Here is an 11,603-nt window from a genome sequence, read left to right on the forward strand (position 1 = left end):
GATTGGAACTCAACATGGCAGGTGTGCTAGTCACCTCCATAAATGGGGAAAGCTGTCCTATTCGGAATGTAGTTGTGGTGCTCCAAAGCAGACATATTGCGCAACAGTGCCCTTTGAGCACTTATCAGGGAAACCCCAGAGATTTTCTGTATGTCACTCCATCATGTATTGACTATATAAATAGTCCACCTTTGAATTTGTAAATAGTTTCATATGTGCACATTGAGAATATAATTGTGATGTGCTTTTTAGCATTTTTGCCATATGCTAAATAAATAACTACATAACTTACAGGAAATCCTTGACTTATATCTATTTATGTTGCAACCAAAGTTATAACAGCACTGAAAAGTGACTTATGACTGACCCTCATACTTATAACCCCCACAGTCACATGATCAAAATGTAGGTGCTTGGCAACTGGCACATATTTAAAAATAGCTGCAGTATTCCAAAGTCATGTGATCACCATTTGAAACCTTCCCAGCCAGCTTCTGACAGCAAAATCAATTGGGGGTGGGGTTGGAGAGACACTGGATTCATCAACAACCTCATAATTAACAATTTTAGTGATTTGCTTAAATAGTATGGCAAAAAAAGTTGCAAAATCAAGATTCACTCAACAACTGCCATACTTAGTAGAGAAATTCTGGTCCCAACTACAGTTGTTAAGTCCATGACTTATTGCCTGTATTTTCAAAAATGTATGATTCATTTCTATTTAAAATATTCAAGAAGCCCTTATGAGAACAGCTAGAGTTGTTTTTGTACTATTATAGTGAAACTCTTCCCCAATCGATTGTGTGACAAAATGCAGCAACTTAGTACAATGCTGTCTGCTGTGCTATCATATGATTATCTAGACCCAGTTCTAGCACTCTGACAAATCAGTTGGGAAAGAGGCAAATGACTGATGAATCAGATTGAATAGGCAGCTTTGGAATGGCTGAAAGGTATTTTGTCCCAGTTTGACCTGGAAGAAGATCTCCAAAGACCAGCGAGAGACAGAAGAAAGATCATCGACATCGAGGAATCTTGTTTTAGAGGAAGATAAATGAAAACAACATCCTGCCAGCCTGATAAAATCTCCAGCCAGGTTTTATTAATGCACTTATTTTGCTTCTAGAAAGAGATGGGATGTAGAAGTAACAATATATAGAAAACAAATTTAACTGTGCCAGGATATGTTTTATACTGCCTATGAAGAAATTAATTTTGAAATGTTCAACAGGCACATATAAATTACCTGCTTATCAAAAAAGCTCTAGTAAGGTAGGAAAAAGGGGAAGAAACCAACCGGCATTATTTGATTGCTTTATCTGACTATTGTTCAACTTAATCATCCTTGCACAAATAAAAGGAGACTAATTTTTTTCCTATATGCAATTATGGCACTGAAGGAAAAAATGACATTATTATCTTTTTGACACTTTCTTTCAATATTGTATCTTCCACAAGAACCCAAAACAGTGTTATGAATGTTTATCTTTCACTACCAGAATTTTCACTAAAATTCAAAACAAAATAAAAAGTTAAAATATGTATTAAAACTCCAATGTATTAAAAAAAATAAGTAAATATTTGACGTATAACAATAATTCTATATCAGTGCATTAATTGCTGGGAAACTATCTCCAATTAATTTATTCACTATAAATGAAATAAACTTCATTGAAAGCTGCCTGAGCATTTATGGTGATTCTTAATTGCTGCTAGTTATTTGATATTGAGGGATTGATTATTGCCATCATCAGAGTTGATTCTTAGCAACCATGTAAATAGATTTCCAAGATGTTGTGTTCCCAGATGTTGAAACTGTGTACTCATCACCACTATGATCAAGTATATCCACCCTGCACAGTTAAAATACTCAAAAGGATGTCACACAGAAGAAAATCAAGAACTTATTCTTCATTGTTCCACAATGCAAGACAAGGAATGATAGATTTAAATAACATGAAAGCAGTTTTCAGCTGAAAAAAATCTTTCACAGAAACACTGGTTCAACAGGGAAACAGTTACCCTATTGAAATAGCAGATCCCTTCCAGTCTTGCAAGGTAGTTCCGATCAGAAACACAGCCAGGCATACTAGCGCTATCTTTATTGTAAGGTTAGATTAATCTTGCAAATCTCACCAAAGCTCACTTTTATTTCTCCCCAAAACTAGAGAGAATCCCTTCTGAGACACTTTAGCTCCTCTTCCTGATTCAAATCTCATTTATGAGGCCTTGCGTAGGCTGACTCTCTTCATTTCCACATACACATTCCCTTTTCACATTCCCTTTCGCTAAACATGTTCAAGCACAGGAAGCTATTGTAGAAGCTTTAAATTGGATTCCAGAATCAAGCAATGATTAATGCTCCCTTCCAATTAGTAACATTTGGGTACTGGCAGGATGTAAGTTATCTTGAGGTAAAATGGTTGGCCTATGAAATACAAAACATATATTTTTAAATTTATATAAATATATATAATAAATTATATACATACATACATTTAGAAATATTTATATTATAGAAATATAGGTTATAAATATTAATATAGGTAATAAATATATGTAAATATTTATAAATAAATGTGGGGAAAATAGAAATATGCATACATGAAATCTATACTAAGTTGTCCTTGATTAGGAAAAAATTCAGAGGAATAACACAAATTCAAGTTCAGCATTTATCCAATTCTTGTTATGATTAGTTCTGTCTGGAATAAGATTTTATGCAATGTTGCACCAGAGTCATTTCTGTGAAGGTATCAAAGTAAACAGGCTATAAATAGACAACTATAAATATTAGTATGAGGACAGGAATTGTAATTTGTTATTTTAACCTACACATATCAAAATTAGCTATTCTGTATGAAATAGAATAGATTATTCACTTTAATTCAATGAAGTTCAGTAAAGTGCTGTAAAAGCATGATCAAGGGCTATATACTTCAATTTTGGAATTTTGCTCTTCAAGACAAACCAAAAGAGATTATGTTGCAAATAATTGTTATCAGTAGCAAAAACATTGCATGAGCTACACTGAAGTTAACTGAAAAAACTTGAAATCTGAGTCATGCAATTTTTGATACAGCATAGTTTGGTGTCGGTGGCCCAATAGTACACAACTTCTTCGGATCTGGGCCTTTGAGAAGTATTCTGGTCCAGGCTCCAATAAATGGAGGCAAGATAGAAACTAAATATAGTGTAATATTTAAATAAAACACACATTAACTTCCCATGTATTTTATTATATCTTAAATTTCAAACTTTGTATATCAAATGGCTGGGATTCGAAAAACCAAATCCTCCCTCACTAATTGTTAATGGCATTTGCTATAAAAATATTTCTGGAATCAAAGAACTGAAAATTTCTAAACAAAAAGTTTATTTTCTGAAAATATTTTTTGAATATTTGAATAAGAATTCCTCTCAGAATATAAATTGGTCAAGAAATAATATTCATTTTGAGAACATTCACCTTTCCCTAAAGGGTGTGGCATAGTGACTCACATCTATCCATATCTGAAGAAACATATACATATACATATACATACATACATACATACATACCAGTACATACATACATGTTGCTGGGTTATATCTTTCGATATACACATACCCAAATATTTAATGGATTTGGTACCAATAAAGAATTGATATTCCTTAATGGATCGGTGACCAGAATTTTTATGTATTGACATCAACTCTGATTTGGACAAGTTGATAGAGTCTCCTGCTATTTGGCTAAAGGCATCAATCATCTACATCAACATAGGAATTATAGTATGAGATTTAGAAATAAACAGAAAAATGTCATTTCCAAATAAGACAAATTTATATTCAACTAAATTATGACCTATTACATAAATCTTCTTATGTGGACTTTGGCACAAGCCAAAGGTTCCAAGCTATACCAGAAAGCGAAAGTGGACTTCCTTGTCTAGTTCCTCTTAACAATGGGAAAGTAGCAGAAAATGATAGATGATGTGAATGAACCTTTAACATACACTCTGCTTAGAGAGAAATATCTATCAAATGTAATTTAGTGGCAATATTTACAGTTGCAATGTTTGTTAATATTTCTATCTTGTCTAGGCAATGAGAGATTATTTTAACTTTTATACCATGGATGTAAATGGACTTTAAACTACGACTTATACAGCAAAAAATAAATTGCAGAATTTATAGGACTCCATTATGCCTTTATACAAAAGGATCCTTCTCAGTCTACTGGCTAAGATCAAGTATAATATAATGTTCTTATCAGTTTAATATCTAATACGTTTTGATTCGGCACCACCCAGAGTTTGTAACTGTATAAGATGGACAGCTGTATAAATCTTAGAAAGAAAGAAAGAAAGAAAGAAAGAAAGAAAGAAAGAAAGATAGATAAAAGAGAGATGGTAGGTAGGTAGGTAGGTAGGTAGGTAGGTAGGTAGGTAGGTAGGTAGGTAGGCAGTCCATCCATGGCAGGATTTTGCTGGAGATGTAAGAAGGACAATGCTTCTTTAAAGCATATGTTTTTTCAGTTCAGCTTTGGGAGAAAGAAGTGTAGTGTAGTATAAGTGTTATTGTACAACATCAAAATTTTCAGAGGATAATATTCTCTTGAATTAGATACACAGTACACAGTACACAGAACCTGGCAACTGGACTATGTAAGTGGATTCCCCATGGCCTTATTATAGCTGGAGACTGATGTTGTAACATTGGGAAGATAAATTCATCATGTATGACTTTGGATGGTTAAATATAATGAAATACAGTAGGTTAAAATAAGTATTATAATTACATAACAGTAGCTGCCTAGAGTTGCTTGACAATGAGGCATATAAATTAATAAATTGAATAAATAGTTTTAAAAGTATATGTGTATACTTAGTAGGGTTTTATCTATGCGCCCAACCCAATTACAACCTATAAGATCTACACCAAATTTGCTAGCCACCTGTGACTACAGGAAGCAACACAGGTCTGTATGAACACATTTAATGCCATCTTATGATATAAAAAAAGTTTTAAAAAATATCATAAAGAAAAAAATGTTAAAATACAATAAACCTAAAAAAGGAGGGAACACACACCTGACATTTACAGAGGTACCTTTTGCAAAACTATGGTAAAAGGAAACCAGTATAGACACCTCCCAAGTATCAGGGGGAAAGTGTTCCAGAGGATAGGCTGTGTTTGCATAGAGAAGGCCTAGTTTTCAGTACACTAACCATAACATAGCAGTCTCTGAATCACACAGCACAAGCTCTTCCAGAACTTTTCCAGGGTTAGTGATCAAGCAAGTCTACAAGTCTACAATAAGGAAAATGACCTGTATCTTGGCCTCTCACTTTTTAGGGCCTTATATGCTAAACATTATAGTGGATGCCCACTACATTATGTAGTAAAATATATGGTTACATGACCCATCTCTTTTGCAAGTTTAAAATAATTTCCTAAAGTTAGCAAAATCAGCAAATAGAATGAATGATCTTCTTGTGACATGATTGCAGGTTAATTCAGGAAGCTCTTCTGCAATGATAACTACCAAATTTCAAAAGATGTGTATCATAATTTATTTTTAAAAAGTCTTTCATAAGCCAGAAATACCCTGTACTAAAGACATTAAAAGCAAAAATATAGTTCATAGATGTTCAGGGGGAAAAAAGATTCTATAGCTTTTACTTTATCTCAGAACCCTTGATCATTCTCTTCTTTCCCAATGGCAAATTGGGGAGGAGAAAAACATATAATTCTTTTTGAAAAGCCATTTAACTTTGTGATAATCATATACAATAGCATAATCATGAATGCTATTTTAATTAGGTAAGACCTGCAGTTCCACCCTCCATAAATATGGAAGCCACCCAATCTGCATTGAAAATTATGGACTTTTTTTTACAATGAAAAAGCTTTGCATGCCATTTTCATAAATCATCAATTAAATTGCCCAAAATGTTTTGAAGACTTTAATCAGAAGAACAACTTTTATTATTTCCAAATCTGGCTTACTGCCTACACTCCAAGATGAATCGGGGGATTTAAAAGGTTTCTTTCAATCCGATTTATTCAACGAACAAAGAGAGTAAATCCTACCCTTCAGAACCGTGTCCACTTTTCTTTTCTAATCAATCAAACTTTTATGTCAGAAAGTTAAAGTAAAAAAAAAAGAATTCACAATAGGCCAGCTATTCCGTGCGTAAACTTTCACAAGGGCGTAAACTTTCTGCTTCGCCAATTCATCCCTGGTGTAAAAGCCCACAGGTACGCCCTCCGCAAGACAAGGAAGGATTTCCATCCGAGAGGATTAACGACCGACACTCCCTCAGAACGACATCAAACACCGGATCTCCAAAACCCGCAGCAAACATAACTCCACGTGTATTTACCGTCGCATACCACCAACTCGCGAACGCCATCGCGGGGACCGCTACCAGCTCTCCTTCCAAGTTCGGTTTCAGCTCTTAAGAGAGAACGCACGAAACTCCCAGCTATGCGCGTCTGGCTGCGACTGTCTGACCCGAGGGCTTGGGAATATGTGCGGGCAAAGAGCGGGGCGTGGAGAAGCCGCTGCGCCCTTCAATCGATCCGCCCCCAAACAGACAGCAGAGTAAGGAAAGTTTGAAGAAGGTGGTCCGTGCCTATGTGGTTGTCTGCTCGCTGGAGCCCCGCCTTTCTGCTTTGAAGTTACTGTAACAGGGGGTTTTGCCCAGAAGTAATCGTCTTTTTGGACAAACTACGCGCGAATCCAATCGGCGAAGACGGACCCCACCCTCCTCTCCGAGATAGACGGTGGTAAGGAGGAGAACGGTGTCTCGATCCAACTTCCCTTGGTGCCCGCTGCACCGCCCAAAACCACCTAAGTGTGATTTCATTGTTTGGACCCAGTTCCTGGAAGAAGGGAAGGCGTGTCTCCACTCATTCTTTCTTTCTAAACTCCTAGTATTTTCTGGATAAAATTCCCCCCCTCTTTTGTCAGGATATCTTAATTTTAAAAAAGTCTGGCCAAGAAGTCATATCCCCCACCCCCACCCCGGCATTCATAGATAAAGAAACACACTTTGCCCCAGACAAAAATGAAGTGCTCATAAACTCTCTATGTTCCCACATGTGCTAACTTGGATGAATTATGACTTACTAATTACCAGGACAATGGACCATAAACTAACCACACTAGTTTGGTTTTCACAAAATCGGGAAACACTTTGTTGCCAATTGCTTGAAAGCCAGAAACAATATACAAAGTCATCTATAAATTCTGAGAAGGATATTTTAAATGCTCCTTATTTTTCTTCGGGTACCTAGGTCACTAACTGTCAAACACAAATAAGTTTTTTTTTAATCTTCAGTGCAAGGCCTTTCCCCAGTATCTTGACTTCCCCACAGTTTGCAAACAGCATTGAAAAAGGAGTAGCACTGGGGGAAAAGCTGTGGCTATGAATAATGTGCTGCACAATTTTGTGAATGTGTTGCAAGGAATCTCCACCTGCCGTATTCGCCCGGCTATCCCACAAACAGGACGGCCATAAGGTCAGCCACTCAACAACCTACTTTTCCAGGCACTATGAAGTAACTTAATGGCAGAAATCAAACTACGACATTCCACTGCAGTATCTATCATTTCATAGCAGGAATATCTGCAAGATGAGTACTCACCTGTACTAGAAATAAGATAGAGGTCTTGATAAATGACATCATACCTGTGACCCGTCAAAAGCGCGAACGTCATAAGCGCGCCGACAACACCGCGGCGCTAAAACCGTGATTTCAAAAGCACGCCGACAACAGCGCGCCGACAACAGCGCGCCGACAACAGCGCGCCGACAGAAGCGCGATTTCATTTAAGGTAAGATTTACAGTTAGGTTTAGGGTTAGGTTTAGGGTTAGGTTTAGGGTTAGGTTTAGGGTTAGGTTTAGGGTTAGGTATAGGATTAGGTTTAGGGTTACGTTACAGCGCGCTTCTGTCGGCGCGCTTTTGTCGGCGCGCTTTAGGGCTAATTAGTCGCTCATTCGTCACGCGGTTTTGTCACCGCGCTTTAGACACCGCGGTTTAGTCAGGCGCGCTTTTGTTGTGCGCGCATTTGTGGTGGAACCATCATACCCACCTTTCTCTTCTCTGGGTCAAGAAGCCTAAATTGTAAGAACCTCTCTCCATTAAAGAGGAGGGAATATGCCCAAAATCCTGAAGGCAATCTGTTAACTAAATATCCTGATTTCTATTGGAGCCACTATAGGAGACCAACTAGGTTTCATTTAAACCAGAGAATGACATGAAACTGAATGATGACAGTGTAGCATACGAATGCTATTGAACATGCAGAGGCTCAGAGCCTGGATTCACACAGCACACTGAGTTGTAAACAAGCCATAACGAATGTGTTTAGAAAGCTCATTGTTTTAAATGGCAGGGTACATACCGCAGGCCATGATAGGGGGGCTATTGCAGAGTTTACATGATAGTTAATCCACATTTCCGAGTTCACACGGATATGCCGTTTTATAACTATACGCTGTTTTCAGAGCACGTTAAATGTGCTTGCTGCTTCGTTACTCGGTAAACCGTCCCTACGTGTCAAGTGTGACTTTGTGTTGCGCTTTATAAATCACACTATTAAAATTTGCCGCCCTGCGCAAACACAACCTGGGACGATAAAGTTTGCAAGTCAAAGATAGCTTACACTTTAGTAGAAACCGCCCCGAGACAAAATTCGGGACGCGCAGAGTCAGTTTCCCAAAGGATTCCGTCTCCGGCTTTAAAGTAGCATAAATATGCCTGCTAAACTATTTAAAAGGGGGCAATAATAGTCACCATTTTTCAAAAGACCGCAGGGAAGGGCTCAGCAGGTCTTTGAAGCGCCCTCGCCAACCAGCCTTCCTCCAGCGGGCGCCCTGGAAATGACAGCCTACGGCGCTTATCGCCCATCAGTTGACAGGGGAAATTGCAGGGCACATCTGGGGAGAGCGAGAGGCTAAAAAAAGGCGGCGTCACGACGGGAGGCGGCCTGCGCGTACGCAAACCAGGGCGCGCGCGCACCCCAAATTCCCTCATTCCAGCAGCTGCTCCACCCCACCCAATTCTTTTCCCCGCAGCTCCTCGGCTCTGCTCCTCGGCTCTTCCGCGCGCCGCCGATCTTGGCTCCTCGCCGCTCTGGGCGCTGGCGAATTTCTGCTGCGCTTCGCCCCCAAAACCTCGGCCCCGACCGACCGTCACAGGGCGACGTTTTTCGCCCCTCTTATTCGAAAGGGGGGGAAAGGAACGAGCCCTCTTAAGGGGCGACTGTTTGGTTCAGCTTCGTTCCCGCCCGGCCGCCGCCTTCGACTTACCTCTTTGGTGGGTTGCTTCTTGCCTTTCGTTGGCTGCGACATGACGGCTGAGGCGGCGCTTTGGCTCCTCGCAGGCCGTTTGCCCCTTGCGGCGTGTTGACGGGACTCTGCGGTAAACCCCCAAGAACAAGGAAGAGAGGCGAGCAGCGGAGGAGGATCCGGCGGGGAGCTACGAAACTTTTCCGACGGACCCCGTGCCAAAATCAGGCGGCTGTGGCGCCTCCTCTTCCTGCGGCCGCCGCTTCAGTCTCGGAGAATTTCTCCGGGAGGAGGTTCACTGCGAAAGGGCTGGGTGGCACATTGTTGTATTCCCCGAGCCGGCTGTTCCTTGCCTGTTCATAGGCTGCTAACCCAGCCTCTGAGCGCCGTTTCATTCTAGCTTGTTTCAAAGGAGTCTCCTTTTACAGAGGTTACAACGCACTCTGGAACACACACACACACACACACACACACACACACAGAGAGAGAGAGAGAGAGAGACAGACAGACAGACAGACAGACAGACAGAGACAGACAGACAGACAGACAGAGAGAATGTATTGATCAAGTTTCTTGATGGTTTGGCCTGGTGGGTGACAGGCCTCTCCTTAATTTCTAAAAAATGAAGCATCTTAGTACCTAAGCTGCACAGGGCAATATTACTTTCCTTTTCTTAAAAACCAGATGTGAAGCCATGAGGTCCAGGTTTGACTCTGGTTAGTGCTTGGATGAGATAAACAATTATTTGACAATTCCAGATAAGTTATCTAAGATGAAAGGGGGGAAAATCCAGACAGGCCTTTACATCTGGAAGCCTCTCCCACTAAACTTGGTGTAGTTTATTTGACAGCTTATATAGACATTCCTGAGTTCAATTACTGTCAGGAACAACAAAAGCAAAAAAAAAAGTTGCTTAAAACTTAATTGAACTCACTCAAAAGAAATACCAGGGCACTTTATACAATTACAAACAGGCATGATATAATTACCCTAGCTAAATGCAAGTTAAAAAAGAACATTTCAAGTGAAAAGAACTTTTATCAAAAAAGTGAAAAAATGAAAAGAATGTTGATGCCAAATAAATTATTTGCCAAAGGAATGCCAAAGGAATTATTGTCTAATCATAATATCTGTGCAAAATATAGCCACCTCAATTTATAAAAGAGTAGTTCGTAAAGAAAGGTTTGGAAAAGCAAATAAATTGTTATGAGAGTACATATTTTAATAGACCCTTGAGAATTAGTACTCAGTCCTAGGCATCTTACAGAGTTTGGCTTTCTGGATATTTCTGAAATAAGCTCCAAATATTCTGGCTCACCATTATGTATACTGGTTGCATACAAAACATCTGCAGCAGGGCTTCTCAACCATAAGCAACTTTAAGACATATAGCTTTCAACTCCCAGAATTTTCCAGTTAGCATCATGGCTGGGGAATTCTAGGAGTTGAACTTCAATGTTGTAAAGTTGCCAGATTGGGAAACACTCAATTACATAGATAGGTTTCCCACCCTCCTGTAAGCTGTTACCCACAATTATGAGCTTTTCTACATGACCTGGGCACAAGCATTGTTTCCACGATCACATTGAAATGACTTGTGTGAATGACATCAGCCTTAGTTCACCTTCCTCACTAAGGCAACCTGCAATCTTATTTTCCTGTTCTACTATAAAAATGGTGCTTTTAGATTTATATCGGCAGAAGACTGGATGTGTGGTTTCTCTCTTCAGTCTAACAATGTCTGCCCCTCCCCCATTGCAGGAATGTCAAACTCAAGGCCCACAGGATGGCTCTGGCCCGCGGGGCACTTAGATATGGGCTGCCCTATAAACAGCAAAGGAGTGGCCCATAGTGCCTCCATCAGCAAAAACAGATCTCAGTAGGGCCGCAGCCCTCCCCCAAGTTCCATTTTTGCTGGCAGAGAGCTGAAGAAGGCTGTTGCATCTGAAAAAAGATGTTGAGCTGGGCATGCCCACCTTGGCCATGCCCCCCACCCGCCCCTAGGTCAAACACAACTCTGATGCAGATTGGCTGAACAGGTAGTAGCAATGGCGGGAAGCTCCCCCCACCTACCCAGACGCTTCTGTACATGTGCAGAAGCATTGTGTGCGCATGGACGTGTACATGGGAACATGTCTAAACCAGTAGTAAAGAAATTAGCAACCCACCTCTGCCCTGATGCCATCAATGAAATCGAGTTTGACACCCCTGCCCTATTGCTTGCTGTTAACCACAGTAGAACAAATTCCCCTGTGGTTACTGGTTGTGCCCTCCATGGTCATTTTAGAGTATCTGTGTCAAGAGAGAGGAACGTGTCC

At 39.9% G+C, this 11,603-nt stretch overlaps 1 protein-coding gene and 1 pseudogene across 6 annotated transcripts in view; one reads left to right on the forward strand and one right to left on the reverse strand.

Annotated features, from left to right (window-relative positions):
- The window catches only part of CAST (calpastatin), an 81,549-nt gene extending 71,848 nt beyond the window's left edge, over positions 1-9,701 (reverse strand). For 4 of the 6 annotated variants that reach the window (XM_032214356.1, XM_032214355.1, XM_032214354.1 and 1 more), the window contains exon 1: positions 9,307-9,701. In XM_032214356.1, the coding sequence (XP_032070247.1) occupies positions 9,307-9,348 (42 nt within the window). In that variant the 5' untranslated portion in view covers positions 9,349-9,701. Of the gene's footprint in view, positions 1-6,371; positions 6,498-8,791; positions 8,927-9,306 lie in introns of those variants that run through there. The other 2 variants (XM_032214353.1, XM_032214352.1) reach the window with 2 other exon arrangements.
- Positions 4,207-4,310, forward strand: LOC116506855 (annotated as a pseudogene).
- Positions 9,702-11,603: the final 1,902 nt, after the last annotated feature.

Source organism: Thamnophis elegans, chromosome 3 (assembly GCF_009769535.1).
Source record: "Thamnophis elegans isolate rThaEle1 chromosome 3, rThaEle1.pri, whole genome shotgun sequence".
Taxonomy (NCBI): Eukaryota; Metazoa; Chordata; class Lepidosauria; order Squamata; family Colubridae; genus Thamnophis; species Thamnophis elegans.